The sequence below is a fragment of the Lonchura striata genome, chromosome 6 (assembly GCF_046129695.1).
Source record: "Lonchura striata isolate bLonStr1 chromosome 6, bLonStr1.mat, whole genome shotgun sequence".
Classification (NCBI taxonomy): Eukaryota; Metazoa; Chordata; class Aves; order Passeriformes; family Estrildidae; genus Lonchura; species Lonchura striata.
In genome coordinates, this window is record NC_134608.1 from 62,815,926 (window position 1) to 62,840,017 (window position 24,092).

A 24,092-nucleotide genomic window follows, 5' to 3' on the forward strand; every position below is an offset into this window, starting at 1 on the left:
TTCTTATTAAAAACCTTAAAAATAAATCTACAGTGGAAATCGAGTACAAAGCTTTAGAATCCCTGTTCTAAAAGGCAAAAGCAAAGAAGCACCAATATCAAGATAAACAGCTTGTCTTTCAAGTATACCGAACATACATAGGTGCCACTTAAAATGTCAGTAGAACATGCGGCCTTCAATATTCCCCAAAACCTCGACAGCTTCTGGATTCTACTATCCAAGCACTGTTTGTTTGTTTGCTTAAAGGAAAAAAAAGCATAAAGACACAAAGCAGCTGAATGCCTCTTTGTAAAAAGCCACAACCTTTCACTCAGCTTCCTGACTTGGCAGTCATCTTCTGGCTGACTAGTTCAAGTTTTGTGGACTTCACAGGAATGCCTTTTTATTAAAATAAGCAAGCTAGCAACACTATCTAATATATCTGCAACAAGTTTTGTGTGTTCGTTATAAACCCTGATTATCAGGTTTGAAAATCTCCCCATTCCAATAATTATTTTGAAGAATTTGTAAATCCAGCAAAAGGGATTGGTATTTACTCTTTATAAGAGTAAAGAGGTTAAAGTTTTCATTATAATATGGATATTTTTTCCACTGGAGCATAACTGCCTTTGCCTTCTTTCATCTTACAATTCAGTTACTCAATTAAAAACAAAATGTTTGCCTTGAGGGATGCAATCAGTCAGGTCAGTCGAACACTCAAACTCACTGGCTTCTGTACTAGTATGTACAGCACTGGAAAAGCCTGGCTGAAAATTCCTGTTGCCTCTGAAGGATCGAGAAATGCCAGCACTTAGGAAGGAAATTTGGCCACTTTACCTGCAGGTCCATACATGCTGGATGATTTGCTTAATTAATCGACAAGTATCTGCTTAGCACCACAGAGGAAGGTGGGAAGAGGAAGACATATGGAACCCTGTGGGAATCCAGGGCTTCCCTCTGGCTGCCCTGGCAGGTCTGGGACCCTGGCAGGGGTCAGGAACCCCCCTGGACAGAGCCCCCAGAGACACTGGCTGTGATCTCTGTCCATAGAAAAGAGTTTTCAATCTTACAGGATCAATTACCAGCTCTGAGTGTTTGATATGAGTAATAATTAAGTGTGGCACGGGTGCAAAAGTAAAATTTTAGGATTCTAGATAAGGGGTCCAAAGGGATCAAGATGGAGGAAATTGGGTGTGCCTTGTCCTTTTTCTCCTTCTTCATGCCCTCCATGTCTCACTGTGGTGTTGGCATTTTTCTGTTGGTTCAGGCTGGGGACACACTGTCCAACGTAGGTGACAGATATTGGCACGTTATTGTAAATCCAGCCCAGGGAGTTTCTGGTATTTAATGTTTGTCACATCCCACTGAGGGCAGAGCCCCACACGCTGCCCTGCAGGACAGAGCTGGGCAGGGCAGCAGAACATGTGAGAGATAAACAGAATAAACAACCTGGAAACCAGCACAGACCAATTATGGCTTCTGCTTTGGCAGGGGGCTGAGAGACAGAGACTTTCTACAATCTCAGGGTTATCAATACCACAGATTATGACAGAACCCAGCCTGCCTGATTTACCACGAGGGGCAAGGTTGCAGAATGGGATGTTTGTAAACAACTGAGGACTGGAAGGAAGGCACTTTGTACCTTCAACAAGCAGAGAGACCTGGCACCCTCTGCCCATCCTATCCATCACCCTATGGCTACGGAACATGGCAACACCCAGTGACACCAGGAGCTCCTTTCCCTTTCTCAGCTCTGTGGGAAGGACAGCACCAGAATAGTAGGTTTGTTAACTCCCAAGGCATTCATTTGCCAGTCTTTAGAAAATGAGACAATGTGAAAAGGATTGGAAGGGGTTTACAGATAAAGGCCATCCCCCATTTTATTGATCATGCGTACACCAGTGTGGTTAGAACAGGGAGACACAGCTCAGGTTCAGTCAGAAAACCTCCAAGCCCAGTTCTGACCCAGGGCTCCTCCTCTGCTGACCCAGCTCCCCTGAAACCACAGGCTCTCTGTACTGCTGTGCTGGATAAAGCATCACCATGGAGCCCTCTCTGCACCAGGGACACTGATGCCCCTGAGTCCCAGCCAGACTGACAGCACAGGACAGTACCAAAAGAGCCACTCCATCCCTATGCAAGTCCTAGAAACATTCCTAAAAACAATTTTAGAGTCATTCTCTTGCAATAAGTCTCAACAGGAGGTTTTGGAAGGAAACCTCATCTATTGTAAAACAAGATTTGAAAGGCCGAGTTGAGGAATGAGTAGAAGAGAGGCATATGAGGACCACATTTAGTGGTGAACAGAGTGGTACTGGGTTAACCAACTGGACTCAATCTTAGAGGCCTTTTCCAACCTGAATATGATAGACTTCAAAATAATTGAATTCGTTTTTTTAGGATTTTATACGATTCCATCTACACATATGACTACAAATGCACATATGTATGGTTTTAAATGCACAGCTTTCAAAACTTCTTAGCTTAATTTTATTTATCCTTGCTTTATGCTAATATTGTTCAGCCTCAAAACAGCAGCTCAGGCTGTACAAGTCTCCCACCCAGGAACTGTGCCCAAGGTGGGGTCCAAAATACAGACAATGCCCAGAAGACCAAAGCTGTGCCCGGGAATTTGTCCCTCTCCCACTGGGGAGTTTTGTACCAAAACTGGAATATCCAGAGAGAAATGCCAGAGTCTACCGAAGCAGCTGATAATTACACAGTAGCACTTTAAGCAAAGTTTTCTTAGTTCTCAAGTGTAAGCATGTATTTTGCAAAAACAGCATGCACCTTTGAAGGGGAAGGCAACACCACATTTGCATGCTTCAGAGAACCAACACCCCCTCTCAGAGTAAGCCTGGGATGTTTCCATGTGCAGAAATCTCTGCTCCCCTGAAACATGGGAGACCCTGAATTTCGGGTGCACAGCATGAGCCAAGTGCTACCCCCTGATAAATATTCATACCTATCTCAAACATCAGTGGGAACCTCATTTATATGGGCATGCACATATTCATATGATTTACACAGGTAAACAAAGTAAATGTAAATCAAGTGCAAGTAATGAATATACTAACACTAGCTGTTACAGATACTCATTTATAACATCATTGCATGATGTTTTGCATGTTCAAAAATTTAGACTGATTTTAAACTGGTAACATAGGCAACATGCATTAAACCTTTAATGTTCTTCAATTGTCCAGCTTCATTCCCCAAAGAAACAAATAACCACTTCAGAGTCCAACCATGCTCCTCTGCATTAATTAGTATAAGATGAACACCAGAGAGAAATTTCATCAGCATAAAAAAAATGTGCTTTTTCTGCACATATTTGCAAAAAGCACAGTGTGATATCTACAGTTTTGCCTGGTTAGTACAGACTTGTGTTTCTCTTTAAGGCTGGTGAACTAGGCAGGTGCTAGCTCCAGAAACAAATTTTGAACAGGATTCTATCCCAACTTAGAAGACCAAGACTGAAGGAAGTTTATGTTTTGTGAAGATTTAACACTGAAACAGGCAGACTCCTACAGTTTCAGAAAGTTAATTTCTGCCCCAGTTCTGTGCATGTCTTTTACAGCACTCTGGTGTTATTTTGGGTTGGGTTGGTTTTGGTTTTTTTGGGTTTTTTTTCTATAAAGAATTTAGGGAAAATAATGCCCCCAGTAAAACAACTCTGAAATAGCAGTGGGTTTGAACTTCTTGAAAATTGCTCAACCAGTTTTGAGCAATTCATCCAGCTTAAAATTGTATCATTGTACAAACTTTGAAAGCCATATTTGGCAGTGTTCTTCAAGAACAGTTAAGACACAGGATTATTGTTATTTAGCTGGAGTGGAACGTTCTGTATGTATAAAATTTGTGTATATTGCAATGATTAACTTAAGTGTGGCTGAAGAGTTTAGAAGCATGAAAATCAAGTACAGTGTTCAGGTCGTAAAATACCATGTGAAAAAAAACCAAAACAACAGTTTTGGGATGAGGCAGCAGATTTTCATTTTGTTTAAAAAACCCCAAAACCAACAACAAATAAAACAAACAAAAATAAAGCACCAATATGAGTCATGTAGAACCCAAGTGAATCTTCTTTATCTCCTCCAAAGACTGGGAAGATTGCAAAGCTGTATCTAAGAACGGGGAGCTGCAGACTCAGCTACAGCATTCAAGGCCAGAACCTCATTTAAAGCCTTGAAGTCATATATATATATATATATATATATATATATATATATATATATATATATATATATATATATATATATATCTTTTTTAAATTATGCCTACTAGCAAATTTGGCTCTGTTTACAGAACTTCAACTGCAAAAATCCACTTAGCTTGTTGCTGAAGTTGTGATCCTGCTTTAACAAGTAGGGTTTTTACCTGGGGCAGATCTACCCAAGCAGTCCCCACGGAGGCGAGCACTGGGCACGGCTGCCAGGATGCAGCTGTGAACTCCTGCTCCACCACTGCAAGCAGCACTGGCACAGCACACAATAGGAAAGAAAGCTAAAATCACCATTTGGACTGGAGGTAAAGGGTGCTGTGCATAACCTCTCTGCACTGGCTGGGCTGCCAGCATTTCTGAGAACCCCTTATCGGTGAGTGGGGTCAGGGTCCCCACTCCTCTCCCAGCACAGCAGCCTCCCGTGCTGCAGGGACAGGCACAGATAGCTCCACAGCAGCCTGTGATTCACACCCCAGGAATGTTTGGTAGATATCCCCACCGAGCCCACTGACTGTGGCTGCTCATTCCCAGCAATCTGAAGATTCATGTTTCTCTCGTTAAATCAGCGATGACACACTGAAGTGCAGGTCTGGGCAGGGGCCAGGTTCATGATGAACATCTTCAAGTATTTCACGGAATATCTATACCCACACTCTTCACATGCAGACATTCTACAGCCATTTGCGAGTTGGTTGTATGTGCATCATAGAAATGTCCATCAGTTTCTGCAAATACTTACACCATGCCACTAAAAATAAATCTTTAATCTCAAGGGGCAATAATACCATACTTTCAACACTGTGAAAGGTGTTGATTAACTTCCTCCTTGGCAACATTGTAAAGCATTGCACAGCCTATGTATTTTATGTACCAACCCATTTCTATGAGTCTTCTCACAAAATAAAAATTAATCACTTTTTTTAGGAAGTTTACAGAACAAAGCCTTGGTTTTGTAATGTCACCATTTGAGAGGAGACTTAGTTTTTACATTTCACGTGGGTCTTAAAACTCCTTTTTTGTGTTGCAAACACTTCCTCAAACTTACCACCATGGAAATTTGGACCTGGTATGTGTATGGAATATTTCCTATAATTTGCTAATCATCAGACACTTTCTCATTCCTTCCCTTTCCTGTTTTCATCACAAAGATGCTCCATGACATAATGTTCAAAGACTTTTCCAAAGAACAAAAAGGGAGGAAGGAAGCACAGGTCAAAAAGGGAAATGAAGGGAAAAAGGAGAGAAGAAAAATTGAGCCTGCCAGGAACACAGTGCAAATAGCTGTAACGACACTCCTTTACTAAATAAAACTATATTAAGGACCCTTATGACCTTTAAATACATTAACAATCATTGGGAGCTTATGAAAAGTGAATAAAATCAGAGAACTCTCTATGTACTGAAGGGAACTTGGTGTTCTTCTCACTCATGCTTTTGAGAAGTTTCAGTCAATGATGCAAACCAGAAGAAAGAAGCTTTCAACACTGCCTATCTACTGAGTCCATGAAGGAACACTTCAGTAATAGTTTTAATTAAAATGCCCTCCACATTTTGGTGTCTAGTTATACCCCAGTATGCCACTCTTCTCTGTTCTACCTCTATACAGTCAAGTAGCTCCTTAAAAATTACCCTTCTTGGGGCAACATTTAGCCATCCCTTGCTAATAAATGAATGAATTGCTCTCAGGACAAAGATAGTAGAAATATTCTGTGATAGCCAGATGAAACAACTGGCAGGAACTAGAGTACTTTGTACTTTTGTCAGCAAGATTTACACCAGTGCTCAATGGTGCATTCTATCAAAATACATACTGCATGCTCTGTGAAAAGATAATTTCCTGTCCTCTCCACAGCCAAGCAGACCTTCTCCCTCAGTAGCTATCACAGAGCAATTACCCACATTCTGCTTGTGAAAAAGCACTACCAGGAAAGGACTTCAATCCATGCATTTAGCAGGATTGTCTTTTGCTCTTGTACAGCAGCTGGAGCCAATGCCAGGTGACACAGACAGATCCCCAGACCTCCAAGCAGCACTTTCAGAGAGCAGCTTAGGAACTGCTGCTGAAACACATAAGCCTGCTGACTATGTTACAGTTTGTACCTTGCAAACCCCTGTTTAATAAAGCAAGTAGTTCTTGAGAGTCTGTAATGAATGCAGCCTACTTCTTCAGAAGTTTGCATCTTACACTTGTTTGGTGATGAAGTATAAAAAGGACAGAAAGTCTGAGACAGACTGGAAAACAGGATGCTTTAAGGCTTACTCATATATTGTGAGTTTCCACAGAACTTTCAGAAGAAAAACACCTTAAAATCTGTCCAAATCAGTTGATAACCAGTTTCAGCATATTAAAGGAAGGGTTACTGAACAGACACACTGTATGTGACGGTAGAAACCTTGCTTCTGCAGAAAACAAGTTTATAAATTCCCAAGATATGAAATCAAAAACCAAATTCCACTTACCTTAGTGTTCATACAAGACTTTCCACGTTTATACTCTTTGTGACTTGCTCTCTTATCAAGCTTGTTCCACAAAGCTTTGGCCTTCCATGTAGTCACTCTTGATTTCAGTTTGGTATAAAAGTTTCTATTGTCCAAAGGATCTAATTCAAGTTGGCGAGTGAGAATATTGAAGGCCTGAATGGTGCCTTTGCATGTTGATGCTTGTACAAAGTTTTCAAATATCTGGCCAGCTTGATTGTATTTTTCATCATCATTTTCCCCCATGTTCTGAGAGTAGAGCTTGAGAATGATTAAGCTGGAGCTCTTGTGCTGGTGTACAGGTGATCAACACTAGCAAGTACTTCTACACATGTTATTCCTAGAAAAGACAAACACAGGGCATATAAAAGCAGGTTCTTCATGATAAAATTAAATCCACAAACTGCACATGCAATATGAACATAAAGCCCCAGCATACAGTGACTAGACAAGCAGGCACAAAAAGTTTGTAGTGATACCCAAGTGTTACAAACATAACATTTGTGCTGTGATATCTTGTACTCACAAAGACTGTTATAAAAACCCTAACTCAAGCCTACTGCTATAAAAAGAACAAACTTCACTGAGAGCTTGAAGATTTAAGTTTTTTTTTTCTTTTTTGTTCAGTCCTAGATAACTGATGAGCAAACCCCAAAAGTCCAGATTTTTTCCCCAAGTGGAATTTATGTAACAGGAAGAGACATTTTGGTCTTAAGAATTGATGGAAACCTGCAGACAAAAGTCAACATGGTTTAATGGATTTTTTTATGCTGTTGCACAAGTTAGGGCCAAGGGTGCAGCTCACCCAGAGCAATTCAGAAATGGCACAATCACTTGCCACAAACAAATATACAAAACAGGCTAAGCAGAAACATCATCACAAGTTATACCAGAACTAAAGAAACCAGAAAACAAGTAATCACAAGGAGTCCTCCTTTTTCTAACACTCTTGCCAAAATGAGAAAGGCTTTAGTGCATAGAAAGGAATTTTATCTCCACGTCTCTACATGTTCAATGCTGAAGTTATGTGTTTGGAGTCTTACCTTATCATGTGCTGATGATATAAAGTAAGGATGTTTGGCCTGCTAAGCCTCATTGGCTCTTCCTAGTAACATGATTACTGTCAAACTGTGCCTGATATTCCAGATAAATACCCTCACATTCTGCAAGAGCAATGCTATTCTAAATTAACACAAGTTTCAATTGCGGCACTCCCTTATCCTTTAACCTTGTTCCTCAACTCTAATGGGGAGCATCTTAGAGTCAGCCAAGGTCCACAGAAAGTATCCAATTGGCTTTCACATTTTCCAAGAATATTGTTACAGGTTATGTATAAACTTGTCCTCAGAAGAAGGTTTACCTGGACTCAAGCTCAGAAACTTAAGTCATGTATCCTTTTTCTTGCTATTAAAGAATTATCTGCCAGTCCAAGAAACAAAAAACTAAATCAATGCTTGCCTAACTTTCCACATAATTAGCTATTTTACTTGGAATGTCATTTGTTGGCTGATAGTTTCAGAATAAATTGTTAGAAAGGCCTTTGAAGTCATGTGTCTCAGTTTAACACTGTTCACAAACTATTCATTCTCTGCTTGCATTTCCTTCAAAGAAGAAAAAAGAAAACATAACCAGCATATTTAAGTAAAGAAGAGACCCACCATGTCTATCTTACCATCCTCTAATACAGAAAAATATTATGCAACTTATTAAAGAGATCCCAGAGGGAGATATAAGGAAGCATTTGGAATACTCACATTCCCTGTCTGTGCTCAAAATAAATAACCTTTGTATACACATCATCAGTCTGTTGTGGGTTTGTGGGTAAAATAAATTGGCAATGTTGAGAGTTTGTACATTTTCTTAGACCAAATGTCATGATTAAATGTTTGGTGCCAAGAACAAGTCAGGAAATTCTTGTTTTCCCCTCTGAATACTTCATTTATAGTACACTTCATGCCCTCTTCTTCAGAGCTTTGTGAGGTAAAAGCATAAATGTTTTACATGCCCCGCCTTTCAGAAGATTTAATTTTTCAAGCAGCAGAGCGCCATGAACTCCCATTGACTCAGAAGGAGTTCAGGGCATGGTGCACTTTCCCAGGTTGGAACACTCAATGATTAATGAGCAAAGTCCCCAAGAACTGTGTGCCAGCCTGGCTTTGCCAACCCACTGCAGGTGTGGCTCTCCCCTCACTGCTTCTAGCTTTGGGAATGAAGAGCTACACAACGGATTTAGGTCGGTCCAGAAAGCATCAACAGATCCAAAAGTTCCATGGAAAAGGCAAGGAACAACCGTGCAACACAGTGCAAGATGCTGCAATGAGGCTTGAATAGCTTGGCATGCATGCACCTCAGGATTTGAGGCCCACTAAAAATAATACTTAAAATCAAGGCTAAACACTTACTTTACCCAGCTTTTATACTTGCCTGAGGTATTTCTATAACATAAAAGAGTTCATTTTCCTTTTCCCTCAAATAATTACAAGCAGTGTCAGTGAAATGCCCCACTGCGGCTGAGGGAGGGAGTGGCAGCCAGACTCGCTCTCCTTTGTCACCAGAAATCCACGTTCTGCTGCCTCGCTCACACCTACCAGACTTTGCTGACACCACAGCTGTGAAACAGTGCTTCCTCTCCACTCTTTTATTAGCTCACTCCAAGATGGTTGTGTTCACAGAACACAAATATCTTTAAAAGTTAACTCTTGGTGTAACTGATAAGCGAATGTGATCACAAGCTCTAACTCGGTGCCTTTTTCTGCTTACAGAGACTGGAGTTTTATGGCTTCAGCTGTTGCCATCCAGCAGGGAAGTGGGGGAAGAGCAGAGCTAAGAGAGGACAGCAGTATCTGAACCAACCAAAGAAGAAAAGCAAACATGAGGCAGTGCAGGACCCACTGCAGGCAAAGGGAAGGGACAAAAACATTTTTAGCATGGAGTGGAAGTAGGTGTTACACACACAAAAATATGGCTTAGCCTTCCTCTGCCTTTCCACTGGGGAGAACAGGCAGGACACCTTCTCCAGCCATAAAACCTCCCTTCTCCAATACCACAATGCTGAGACCGAGACGATTTTTTCTGGGCACAAAATCTTCTCCTCAGGAACTTCCAACACACTCCCTTATTGCCTGTACTGAAAAACTGAGGAGTGGCATCTCAGTAGACATTTGCTCACTAGTGAAGCATTTCTCTTTGCTGTGTCAGAGGTCATATTCTCCAAAAAAGTAACATTTTGTGGTCAAAAAAGCAGGATGAGACAGAAGACTCTGGTTACTAAGGTTTCTGGATTGCTGGAAACACCACTTAATTTCTCCTTTTTTTTTTTTTTTTTTTTTTTTGGCACAAACACTGTGTTGACAGATGACAGAGCTGAAGATGGTGCTCTAAGTATATGCAGATGATGGAAAAGCATGCATTTCTTTCTGAGGAGTCACTGATATTTCACTGCGGTATTGTATATAACTCACTAGAAGCAATGCAATAAGGATAAGAAGTTCAACAGGGTCATTCTTGCCTATAATTAAAGCTTCCTGTTCTGTAGCTGTTTCAAAGACTTAAGAGGCAATGCATTAACTGCTTACCTGAAGTAGAAAAATTAACAGTGTTTGGCAAAGTACTTGAGTTCTGAGAGTATTATCATTTATCCTTTTGCTTCCTTCATCATAGAGATCACTCTAGGGATGAAATACAGAGCCAAAAATTCATCAAGGTGAGTACTGATGCTGAAACTGCAAACTATGCTTTTTAAAGTGACTTTTAAACTTCCTCTAGTAGCACAACCCAAAAATAAAATGCATTTCATTTTAAACCTCGCTGAAGTGTTACAAAGCCCAATAAAAATTTGGGTCAGTGAAAGAAAAAGAACAAGAGAGCAGGAAATAGCCTGCACAAACAGTTCTTTTAAGTCAGAACTGAAGCATCTGCGCGCTAGACACAAGAATTGCCATTTTAGGTCCCCTGCATGATGTATTAAGCACACACAACTTGGCCTTCCACACAGCTTCCCATGGCATTGCAGGAGCCTCTGGAGGACACAGAGTACACTGGGAGGTAGAAGGGTTCCATTTCAATGGCCCCTCCACTGCCAGAAGTTATCCCTGCCTCCTTTCTGCCTCCAGCCAGGGCCAACAGGAATGTCAGATAAGGAAAGCTGAGAGGTGCTTGCTCATGCCTGGTGACTGCTCAATAAGAAAGTGAAGATCTTGTTACAACTAAAAGGAAAGCAGTGCAAAAGAGGCAGAGAGAAAGCAGAAGTTAAAGCAATAGCACTTGCATAGATTTATCCATAAGAAAGCTAATGTCTCCAGTCTTGGCTGATATTTCCTGTCAGCAAAACAAGCTCTGCTACTGCAGACAATCTTGAGAATACTGGAAAAAGCAGCTCCACTGTCAGGGCAATTCCACTGAGTATCTCTAGTCAGATGGATGTATGGAGCTGGTTCTCATCTGCACATGGAGTCTCTCAGTAGCAAGCTGAGCAAGCAGTAAAGTTGACATATATGAGTCACTACAGGAAAATAACACAACTTTTTGACAATAGCACCATACAAATTGCTTGTCAGCAAGGTCACAAGGTACTACCCGCAAAAATTAAAACCCTCTTTTCGCTTATTTGTCCCACTGGAATGAGAACAACCCTAATCTAATTCAAAATTGAAGCACTTTAAGTTCTTCCTTAGTCCCTTAATGCTCTGCTTCTAATACTTGAGAACATGTTCCTTGGAGAAAACAGAAAAGTATTCAATTCCTAGCATTTCAATACCACTAATTCTGATTCCACTTTCAATACAACCCTAATTCTGCCGTGTTTACCAAGAATAAATTATTTTATTAAGACTCCAGTTTGGCATGCAGGATAGAGTACATTTATTGTTGGCTTAAAGTTAGAAACTACAACAGAAACAAAAGACTGCAGCAATTATAGCAGTCATCTACTCCAGCTCTTCCTCACCATCAGTTAAAAGTCCAATATTTCTGCTGCCTCTTTCCCTGAGTGAACAGTCTAAGAGATCAATACTATCACAAAAAGTGAAGTTTGCAAGTGAAAATGGCTATGTTACAGGACTTCCTGAGTTTTTCAGCTTAGTTTCTACTGTGATGTACTTTGTTTTTGTGGAGACCATTTTAAATGTAAATATTTCTATCTGGAGGAAACACAGCCATTTGGTGGTTTGGTTTCTTTGCATGTTGTCCTAAAAATGACATAAAAGGAAAAAAGAATTCTGTGTAATTCTGGTAATAAGTGAGGCTCTCATTTGTTTTGCTTATAAAACTAGTTAAAAGCATGCTGGCCTGAAATACTAGTTTTGTGCTGGCAACAAACAGACAACCCATTTCTTAAGATGCATAGTCCTACCAGAAACATCAGTGAAGGAAAGCTGCCCCTGAACAAAGTCTCACAAACTTCTCTGTAAACAGCCAGATTACTCTTCTGTACTTTTAAAAAAAGCTGACTTCCACAGAACTCCTGCAAAATAACTTTTCGGGCCAAGTATGGAATTCAAAACAGCTCCTACTGAGACACTGTGTGCCTGTGAACTTACAAGGTTACCGTGCATGCTATCAGCTTGTTTGGCAGTGGTTATATGAGACATTTCAAACACAGGCCTTCCAACAAGTGCTGCTGTGCCCGTTTAACCTGCTGCAGCTGGAAGCATCCACAATAAAACACAGCTGGAAGCATGTGCACAAGTACACTATTGTAAATGCAGGCAAACCCAATGGGAAGAAATGACAATGTCTGACTCAATTCAGAAGGCTGAATGATTTCTTTATTATAACTATGCTAAAATACATCAATATACTATATAAAAGGAGGATACTAAAACTACATACTACTTTTTCTGACTCTAACAGCAGAGTCCAGCCCCAAGTGGGTTGGATTGGCCATCAGGCTCAAACAATCCTCACCAGAATCCAACCAAGCAATCACTCCAGGTAAACAATTCTCCAAACACATTCCACATGGGAAAACAAGGAGCAGAAATAGAAATTGTTTTCTCTTTCATTTTTCTCTGTGCACCTCTGTGAAAAATCCTGAGAGGGAGAGAAATGTGCTTGCCACAGTACACTAAGGCTTGGCACTGGATATTTTAGATAGGTTCATGGGAAGCATAAAATAAAATGACCTATCTGTAGGACTTTATCTGCCACACAGTCACATTCCACACGTTTTAAAGCTGGAAGCTTTAAAAATAGCTCAGTTTGTTTCTTGATGTTACAGATTTGAGCTTCGCTGTGGGAATGCACTAAGACACAGAGAAGTAAAATGGGATCAGCCCTGTAGGGCAGCAGCTCACATGTGTCTCCATTCACAGAAACACACGGTGCTGGCAGTAGCAAAGCGTGGGAGGCTGCCCCATAAGCCACATGTGCAACCCCAGGGATGGGGGCTCAGTCCACTGCTGGGCCCAAGGACACAGCATTTGCCAGCTTTCAGATAAATCCCAGCAGAGAACTGGTAGCCACGGGGCTCACACCATTCTGCTGCCTGCACAAGAAGTCATGTGCTGTGAGCATCACTAAAATCCCCAGATGCTCATTTTGCAAAGCAAAGACACAGTTTTTTCAAATTAACAACAATACATAATTTTGTATGCAGCTTATACTCAAACTACTCATCTACTTATCAGTAATACCATAATTTCTGAAGAATGAGTTCTAAAGTAAAAAAATTTTCTTTTTAATTTTTATTTTAAAGCAATGTTGTTGTAGCTACACCAGTGGAAATAATAATTTTAAACCTTCAATGGTTTTAAGGAGAAATGTATCTAGCACAATTCTTATCCTGTGCAGGTTACAGTAAATACTCAAAAATTATTTTTTACAGGCCTGCTAAAAGCTCTGCTACTAAGTTTCCATATAGTCTGCATCTTCAAAGGTAACTGTACATGATTATACCACAGTCATTTGGGGTTAATGCTATGCATAAGCAAGATATTAAAACCTGACTCTAGTTTAGACTGGTTATGAGGAAGAACATTTTTCAACTCTGCTGTAGTAGATGAGAAACACAATACAAACAACAGTAGAAAGTTTATGCTGATGTTTTCCTAGGTTAGGATCACAAGAACAAGGGAAGACAGTATACCAGAAGGGTAACATTAGCCTACAAGAGAGCATATTTCTTAGGAAATAGCACCTGTTATTTAAACTAGAAAGATGTTATGGATGTAGTCTCAGTGAAAACAATTTAAAGGACAATCTTTAAGCTCTTTGAAACTCCTTTCTTTTCCTATAGTGACACTTATAATTTCAAGTTCTCAAGCTGGAACAGCATAGATAGTAATCACAGAATAGGCAGTGCTGGTTGTCCTTTGATCAGCACAAGATTTTCTACTTTCAATAGGATGTTTGGAGCACTGAGCCAGACTAACTTGGAGAGCAAGTAATACCCTATTTTCCATTCCAAAAATCACAGCAGCAGGGAGATGGCAGGGCCAGACACAGTGAGAAGGGATGTATGACACGAGAGGATGATGGAGAGGGAACTCTGGCACCCCTCCTGCCCAGCTGCCAGTGGGAACTTCAATATCCCACTTCTCTTACAGCCCTGTGTCCTCCTCTCTGTTCCTCACCCTCAGGTCACATGCAAATTTTTGATGGCACAACTTTGACCATGAAGAAGACAAATAAAAGCATACCCTGTAGCTGACAGAGCCCTGTCAGCAAAATCCCTGGTATATATGAAGTTATGCCATCAAAACTGAGCCACACTCAGCAGTGGTTCCTCTAGTATAGCTTTCCCTTTGTATGAATGGGGACATAATTACAGAGGTAAATACATCATAAAAGAAAACACATGAAGCAGTAAAAAGCAGACTCTCTTAGTCAGCAATCACAGAAACGATGCTGGTTTATGGCACTTTGAGAATAGGAGTAATGCAGAAGGATGGGGCAGCATGATAGGCCATGAGCTGACACAGCAATGTGGGACTGCCAGTGTCCCTGTCAGTGTCCAGGAGGGGCCACCTCATTGTCCCCAGCAGGGAGCAAGAGACAGAGTGCCACCAGTCTTGAATCCTTGAAACCACACGATGCCCAGATACAGCCTGTCTGTCCCCTCACTGTGATCTTCCCAAACCCAGAAAGCAAAAAAGAGCAGCAATGCTGCTTCTCTGAGAGCTGCCCAAAAATATCTGCTGGAGACACCAGAAAGTGCCCTCGAAGAACACTGGATGCCAAAGCAAGGCTCTTTTGTTTCTTCTCACGATTTCTGTGAGAAAGGAAATTAATATTTATTCAGGTTTTTTTGGAAGCAAAAATATGAACTTGGCTGTGCTGAAGCAAACACTTCAGGTTATGTCTTGGGGGGGAAAAAGAACAGCACCAGCATTAGTTTAAATAGATTTGTGCCAAAGGCTCTCAGGAGTGTTTCAGATCATCTTTCCAAGCATGGATCTGTAGATCTCTGCTCTCCAGTATGTGTCCCTCTGGTTACTGGGGCTGTGGCAATTACCCAAGAGGAATAAACAGCCAGCACTGAGGCTGCAACACCCCGAGGGCTCCAGTCCACAATAATTCATTTAGCAAAGCTGTCCTCATCTGTAGACATCAGACTTCCAGATCAGTAGCAAGGATTAATCCATTGAAAACACAGACTTGCTTTGCCAATAAAGAAATGAAACATTCTGGGCAGTATTTCATATGCATACACACACATTTTTAGGAATCAACACATTCCATTACTGTAATTTTTTTTTTAACACAAGGTAGTACACAGCTCTTCCTGTGTTTTACTGGGGCATTAACGTTATCACACTGAAATCCAGGGAAACCACAAAGTTAAAGAATCAAAGAAGCCCAAAAGCAGTTTTGAGTTGTAAATGATAGGTTCCTTGGGTGCAGCAATGCCAATTCACCACCAAAAAACAACCATTGAATGGCATTGGAGAACTGAGAAGCTGCACCCAGACAAGTCAGCCAGAGGGTGATGGGAAACCAGAGGATTAGGTAAAACACTAAACTCTGTTCCAAGGACCATTTACATAAAAAGACAAAAACAGAAAGAAAGCTACTGTGTTAGTTTTGTATCTGTTTTATGTTTTTTGTCCTTGTAAACTGGACACACAGTTACCAGAAGAGATTGGAAAAGACATAGTTTCTGAAAGTAGAAACAGTATTTTTGGAAGAAAATGTGCAGGACAAATTCTACCCTCCCTTTGCCCAGACTTCCCAAAAATGAAGAAAAACAAAGTATAAAAAACCCAAATAAAGATGCCAAGAGAGTTACAAAAACATAATCCATTTCTGCTGCAAAAAAATCCTCCCTGTCAAGCTATAGAATACATCCTGAAACATTAGTTTTGGGATATGCACCAGAAAAAAAAAAAAAAAAAAAATACCCATGGGAGTAATATGCTAGGCAACAGGAGGGATGACAAATGCATCGTTGTTTTCACAAGGCAAGCTGAGATACAGTCAGGAGTAAATTATGGTTCATCTTGTCCAGCACAGCAAAGTTCACTAGAAACTGTGAAATACCACTTCTTAATCGTAATTGTTCATCACACAGCCTAAGGTTTTTCTCTATGCAAGTCCTATCAACAGTATTGAAGGTCAGAGGTGGTTGCACCTTCTCTTGAAGTTTTTGTGCAACAATGGCCATTTGCTTACAGTCATCTCCCAACTGAATGACCTATGCTGTAATATGTAGATGTTATCACCATGCTCTTCATTAGTCATCCATTCATTTGGAAAACTTACTTTATCATGTACCTGTATTTAACTGCATGTAAGTGGGCAGACACCCAACACTGTAGGAAAAAAGCACTTTTAAAGTGCCAAGGCAAAGGACAATGTTGATTTTTTCTAACTGGTTACTTTTCTCAATGTCATCTAGTCCTAACATTCCTTTTACTGTACAGAAAAGTCAGAATCTCTCAGTGAAAGCATCCATCTGTGGCCACCATCAACACACATACCCGAAAGGCAATGTGAACAGGGCATTTAAAGAGTTGAACCTGTGTAAGTGCAAAAACATCACAGGTATGTTACACAGACCCAGGAAGTTTTAAGGCAGTGCTGCTGCTTCATTCCCATATATTGACGGGAATGAGGTTACGTGGAGCAGCCACAGCTGACTGGGAATCCTGAAATGCTGCCAGGTGTGACTGCATGGTGCTTACTTGAGCGTGGTGTTTTCAGGGCAGAGGAGATATGAGGCATCACATTTCTTCCTACAGCTACAGGAAGCCAGAGCTGAAGCTGCTTTGGTGCCCCAACTCTCAAACAGCCTGTAATTTTCAGAAAGGGAAGGTATTAACTGGTTTGGGGTTCACAGAGTGCCTGGTACCCAAGGTGCTGATTAGAACTGGCTTTGTTAGAGAAAACAATAATTTAGGAATGCAAGTGGTTTGCAGAAAACATCTTGGGTCAAGTTGGTTTTGCTTTAGCTGAGCCTGCAGCGCTGATCCCCTGGGCATCACATTCCTTCCTCACTGTGCCTGCTCTGCCAAGAGCAGGGGCTGGGGTATGGGAACAGTCAGAACATTGGAAGTTTTTATCCAGCTGCTGATCAGGAAACCCAGAATGCATTCATTCAATGTACCTACACAAAGCAGACCAACTGAAGACACTGAAGATGTTTCATTGTTACAGTTCCTTAATATATAGTTCAAACAGCTTTAGTACTCCCCAATTTATAGAGACCAAGAAGGAGAACAGAGAACTGACCTTCAGAAAAAGGGTGGAGAGAAAAATGTGTTACTCTAAAGTATTCACAAAAGAAATACTGTTTAGTTCTCCACTTTACAATTACGATTTTTTAAAAAAACATTTTGCTACTGAGCCCAAGACCGTATGTTGGCTTGAACTTCATTCTGTTTCTATACTAGTACAGATTTCTCCCTCTCTTCTGCATGCAGGTAAACAGTATTGCTTTCATTTCACTGAAATGTGAACCAGATCTTTATCTATGCTCCAGTTATCAAGGTTTAGTTTACTAGGAGTAAGAAGTTGGCTAATGCCCTAATACTGTATTACCAGTGTGATTAAATACAAAAACAACACAACCTGTGTCCCAAAAACCATATGCACAGAAAAGGCTTTGCAGCATCTTTCAAAAGCAGGATATCCTTGGAGCTCACTATATGGGCTCTGAGGTCATAAACACATGAAAACAACACAGAAACTTAGCTTTTCTACCCAGACAGGGATTTTTTTAATATATTTTATCCCCACCTAACAATTGCTTAGAACTGCTACTTGGATTACCAAAGAGAATAAGCCACTTATACACTGCATAAAAAAGTTTGGAACAGTTGGCACACCAGGTCCAAAAGGACACAATTTACATGCTGCATCAAGGGGAAAAAACAAAATTGAGTCACATAAAAACTAAATCTCAGGTGAAGATTAAAGGATATTTATATCGGCTCTGGAAGCAAAAATTTCAAGAAACAATGCTTTATTTTGTGTGCAAGTTAAACATGCTACTTAAAAGAAAACCGTCACACCAGTAACCAGAGTAAAAAAAAAAAAAAGCTAATATGCCAGGCAATGCATTTCTAAATCAGAAACCCTTATGAAAGGAAGTTTGGAAATGACTGCAACAGTCACTGAGTCATCCATTTCCTTAAGGTACAACATAAGAGGCTTTACCCCTGCCCTCATTCTTGCCAGCACAGAGCACTCTGAAGCACATGAAGTTCAAATCCTCCAGCACCTCCCGTGTGCATCACAGCCTATCCCAGCACAGGCTGGGAACATCACTGTCCCCTTGGTGCTGTGCCTGGTACAGCTGGGCAGGGCTCTCAGACCTCATGTTCTTACCAAAGCCAGACTGAGCATGACTTCTTCACTGATGCCATCAACTTCAGGCAATTCCTTTCAAATGAGGCCCATCAGACAGACAAGTCTGTGTCTGGGGAAAATGGGCTCCTCTCTAGGCAGATGAACCTGCTACCTCAAACTGTCATGTTTAAAACCACACACACAGATCCAGGGAATATTACAGTGATTTGACTTGGGAGCATATATTCCAGCACTCCTGCTGCCACTAATGATGTGGAGCCTTCTACAGGAGAAACTTTTACTGTATTTAATTTGATGGTTTATCTGTCCTCGACAATCAGAATTCTGCCTCACTCCACCACACACAAGTAGGGGTTCTTCCACCTCTGCCCTTCTGTGACCACCAGTCCTGCCAGAGAACACAACCAGTGCCCTGCCTGGGGGAGCAACACAAGATAACAGAGAAAAACCTCAAAAGCTTAGGTAATGAAGGGTTTGCTTACCAGATGCCCTAATGCATAAGACAACAACATCCAGAATAGTTTATTCCTATCTTCCTGTGATTGACAGGAGAAACTAATAGTGCTAGAATCCTGTTTTCTTTGCTGGACAAAAGACGCCATAGGTTTGCATAAGAGAACACTAAAAAAATTGCAAAGAGGTACAAGTTACAGATGGTGAGCTGGCTGCTACAACCCTCCTTATGTTGCCCATGAATATATAAACAGAGTCTAAGGAAGATTGCTAGGAAAAAAGTACAGAAGGCAACACTTCACTGGATTCCTAATAACCAGCATATCAACTTTTGCAGAGCTCATTTCCCCAAGGCATCTTGGCAGGCAGCATATGGCAACACATGAACAGTTCACCTTGGTATTTTCAGGTCGGTGCAGCACCAAGCAGAGAGCACCCTTGCTTTCCAAAAACAGAAGTTAACAGCTTTGCACAGGTCCCTTTTAGCCCGTCTTCTTGCTGCTGGGACAGCTGCACTAGCTGCCTGCTTTACCTTTCCTGGCAGGGCCACTCTGGAGTCACCCAGTCTCGTCTGGCAGCTCTGATCATCTCCAGCAGGTTAAAAGGTCAGCTGAGTAAATCTGCTCAAGGCAGAGCCCGGCAGGCAGGGGTAAGGATCACAACAAGGACGTCCAGCATAGCCACTGCTAATGTGGCTTCACCACTCCGGGTCTGCAAGCACTGGAGCAGGAGAGGAAACACCCTGGGCACAGAGGGAAGAGTGCAGCCAGCTCTGACAGACTGTGTGACTGCACAGGCACTTCTGAGGTTAAATACAATAAATACAACGTCCTTGCACTCCCAGACAGAAACCCCAGATTTTAGCAACAGCTACCTACACAATTACCAGGTGGTTTTCTCCCCTTTCTTGCCTATGCCCTTATTTTTCTGTTCCCTGCAATGCTTTATTCACTGGTGCATCTCACAGCTCAAAGCAGACAATTTTACTGCTGGAAGTTTAGTCAACAGTGATAAGAACATAACCTAGAATACAGGCTTAGAGGAGAAAAGAAACAGGTAAAGGCAAAGAAACTGTATGAGCAATTAAAGTACAATTTTGGTGGAAGAAAGAACCTTTGGCCCAAGTCTCTCTGCCACTCTGACATTTTCTGACTGAAGTCCACAACAGCCTTGTAAGTGACACTGACCAAAACCTTCAAGTCGCAGCATTTTTAGTGAATTTTTTAAACATGCTATACAAGCAAAAAGCTTAACTGTCTCCACCTCTGCTGAGCATTGGCAAGGGTATCATTACAGTGCCAGTGCTGTAAAACAAACCCACTCATCTACAATTGCAGCATGGAGAGGATGGCTCTGCTGAGAACAGGGGAGGGACTGCGCCTGCCAGGGTGTGCCAAGCGAAACTTGCCATCAGCACAGCACATGACTAAGCACCCAGCTGAAATAAAGGTAATTTCTCCTTTCCTCCCTCCTCCCATGGATCAGTGAATACAGGAAAGCCAGAGCATTGCAAATGATGTTTGAGAAACCTTATGAATTAAAAAAAAAAAAGCCTAACATATCACAAGATGCAAAACAACTCTTCACACAGGACGGTGACTACAAATACTCTTTTTAAGATTAAACTTTATCAAGTAATAAATATCAGAAATGTGGATCCCATTGCCAAAAATAGAAAGGAAATGCAGATACACTTAACAGAGACTCTCCATGTGAATATAGATCTGTTTGGTAATTTAAATTAATTATTTAATGTTACCTTTTTTTGCTTCATTCTGATTGGGAGAGGTAATATTTACATTGTCAATACTAGTTTCTAGTGATGAGGTCCAAAATAATCTATGAGTGTTCATTTTTAATTTCCCAGAACTGGCAGAAAAGAGACAAGTGCTCAATCCTCTGCACAGTCTCCCAAAGAAATCAGAATCATCATTATAATCATAATGGAATCATCAGCCAAAAGGAAGAAAACACTGTTTGACTTCGCCTCCTCCTCCAAAATTAAAAGAAACACTTATTTCAGCCCTGTGACTGGCTAAATATCCCAGCTAAATATTATACAACATACAAAACCCAAAAGAAATGTAGAAAATTTGGATTCAAAACACGAGGTGCTTCTTAGTATGTCAAAGGTGTATTTTTTTTTTTTTTCATTAGAGGATATAGTCATTAAAACTAAATGCAGTGATCACCAGAGGCTCTGATCACAACCTCACAATGCCTCTTGAAATCTAGCAGGAAAGTTGGGTGAAGTCATGAACTACGCTGGCTTTGTAGAAGTCCCAGTAACTCTCTCGTCCACACTTTTCAAAAATTTTGCATGTGGTTTGGCCTACTGGCTGGATAACAACTGATTAGGGAGAGAGGCAAGGAAAGCCCTGCCATCCTTTGCTACTTCAGTAGAGCAAATAAAACTGAAAACTAGTGGTTCACATTCTTTGTTCACTAGAACTATTAAAGCAAAAAAAAAAACAACTCTGCTATATCTGCATTAATATTTATCTCTAAATTGAATCTTGTGTGCAAATGTAAATCTGTTATACTGTGTATGTCATTCCTAGATTCATCTTGGAAATTAATGAACTAAGAGAGACACCCAAATAATTACATAGCTGGTTTTAGGAAGCCAATGGTTGGAACCCTCTTTTGGGCTTGAGATTTCAAACAAGCCAAACTGCATCACAAACATGTACCCTATCAAGTGCTGGGTCAGAATCCACAAAACTTTATGACAAAAGGCAGAAGTTTCATATTGACACTGCTTTGCTTTGCACCTGACTATCCTAAAGGATGCATACAGGTGCTGCCTTAGAAAAAGCTGAGTCAAGAAACTCTGCCAAACACAGCATTAAATTATCAATGTATTTTACTGAGTGCCAGGCAGAACCTTGGACTAACCTCTGTAAGGGAAGAGTATTATGAACAACACACAAAAATATCTCACACCTTTCTCTGAAACAGCCATATAGTTCTTTTTGGTCTCTATTAATGCCTGATAAACAAAATTACTGAGAGACATGCTTTGATTCCATAACTGAGTTTGAAGATGCTTCTACACACAAGTTACTAATACCATCAATCATTACATCACATAGCAGCTGAAGAAGCAGCTATAGGCATGGTGGTCTATATCTAAATGCATAAATAGGGCCTTAAGATGTCAAGCTTCTGCAGTGGTCATGAAATGATGACCAAGTGCATGCATTCAGCAATCCTGGAGCCCTCTGTGTGAATGTATTCAGCAAACAATCACAACTCTTTCCTCAGTCAAAAAGAAAACAGAGAGAGAGAAAATAGCACTGCCCTTTGCATTTTTGCATAGGCAAGTGTGAGATAAAAACCTCATGACTCTCCTTTCCCAAATAAATACACAGAGGTGAACACTCTACTGTGACCATTCATTCCCAGGTGGGAAGGAAACTGAGAGAAACCCTTTTCTCTGAGTGAGGGTCCAGCACCCAGCTCTGCCAAGCTCCCAGCACCTGACACTGCTCCTGGTGCCTGTGCCAGCACCTGCTGCACCACATCTCCCACAGCCACATCTCCCTCCCAGGGCTGCCAGCCCCGGGACACCCTAACTCTGCTCTCAAGTACAAACCTGCCCTGCCCAAGGTCAGCATCCTGCTGAGCCCCCTCCTGGGGAGAACCACTGCTCTCAGAGGAAAAACGCTGTTCTCCTCTGTTCTGTCCTACCTTTAACCTGAAAGTTGATAGGTGAAGTAGTAATCAGAATTAATCCACAGGGGATACTAAAGGCAGTATTTTCCTCACTATGTGCACAAAGCTGGCCTGGTGCACATCAACCTATTTTCCTATCTGCTTATCTAAGCATCCCAGCTACAAATAAGGTGTGGCAGAGCTGGGGCACTCCGTGGTTGTGGTGGTTGTGCCTCCCTGCAGCATGCAGAGGAGCCCTTGCATTGCCCATCACCCCTGTGCTGCAGCTCAGATACCTACTGCCAGAATACAGCCCAGGTAGCCAGGACAAGTCCCAGCACATCAGTAAATATTTGCACATTGTCTCCAATTCCCTTTGCCACATAGGGTTATTTCTACACACCGTGGCACTCTGCAACAGGGCAGCATCCCACAGCACCGCGTGCCAGCAGTGCAGGCAACAGATTCAAACCAATTCCCACTCCTTTACTTTCATGAGGAAGCAGGTCACAAACAGAGTAATACCCGCTTTGTGCACTGAAAAATGTGTGCTATTCACTTCCAGAAAATAAAGTTAACCCTTCTTCCCTCTCACACACAGCCCCCCAACAGAACAACAGAAAGATGGTTTCTTTCATCTGAACAGGTTCACTGCGACATATTTAGCTCTTTACACAAGCTTTACTCTTCCTAATGCATTTTTGGGACACCTAAGGTTGACTTGGTGCAACGGCAGAATTCCTGAGAGTAAGTACAGACAGAAGTATTTGATTACATTCACCAACTCAGTTTTTGAATGCACCAACAGTTCATATTTATGGAGCTTGTGTCCAAGCCTTAAACATGTGCATGTTTCTGACACTCAGTCAACTACATTAATGTTCTGAATGCAAATATTGTACACAGGGGTGTCAGCTGTTACTTTTAAAAATCCAGATAGAAATGGGAGGAACCTACACTCTGCATTCACACTCCAAAATCCTAAAAATGGCTCAACACTTCAATATTGTTCCGTCCATATAGCCATGTCATTACTGAAACAATTTTCTGAACTGACAGAAACAGTTGGCTGCATAGGTGGCAACCATAGGAATTTGTAGCACTCAGTTGAAGGGGAAAATCAAATACCAAGCAGAAGGCCAGAAGATCAGATCTGAATGAGAACTCATTCACATAAATTATCCAAGCCCAAATATCAAATTCCATCAGAAGTTCTTTGAGTTCACCTGGGATGGAAATGAGACCTGGAGAAGTAAGCTCTTATGTCAGGATGCTCACTCTTTTACTGCCTCTGAAAGGAGAAAAGCAGTGGCAATTCAAGTGCACAAGCAGATCCCATGTCTGACCCACAGCTGGGGTGAATGATGACATGGGGGTGATTACCACTGACTGCATATTTACCACCATGAAGTCATGCCCAACACAAGCCTGTTTTTTCTTCTAATCAGCTCAGTTTGCTATTTTAAATTATTCCCCAGATCAGCACGAGGTGCCATAAGACAATCAGTAAAAAAACAGCCTGATTACAAGCATGTACAACAGGTGAAAGGAG

General features: G+C 41.2%; 1 protein-coding gene across 2 annotated transcripts in view; it reads right to left on the reverse strand.

The window, feature by feature from the left end:
• MICAL2 (microtubule associated monooxygenase, calponin and LIM domain containing 2) overlaps positions 1-24,092 on the reverse strand; it is a 75,852-nt gene that overhangs the window by 45,976 nt on the left and 5,784 nt on the right. For both annotated transcript variants that reach the window (XM_021527535.2, XM_031505075.2), the window contains exon 2: positions 6,665-7,022. In XM_021527535.2, coding sequence (XP_021383210.1) covers positions 6,665-6,928 — 264 coding nt within the window. In that variant the 5' untranslated portion in view covers positions 6,929-7,022. The remainder of the gene's footprint in view (positions 1-6,664; positions 7,023-24,092) is intronic.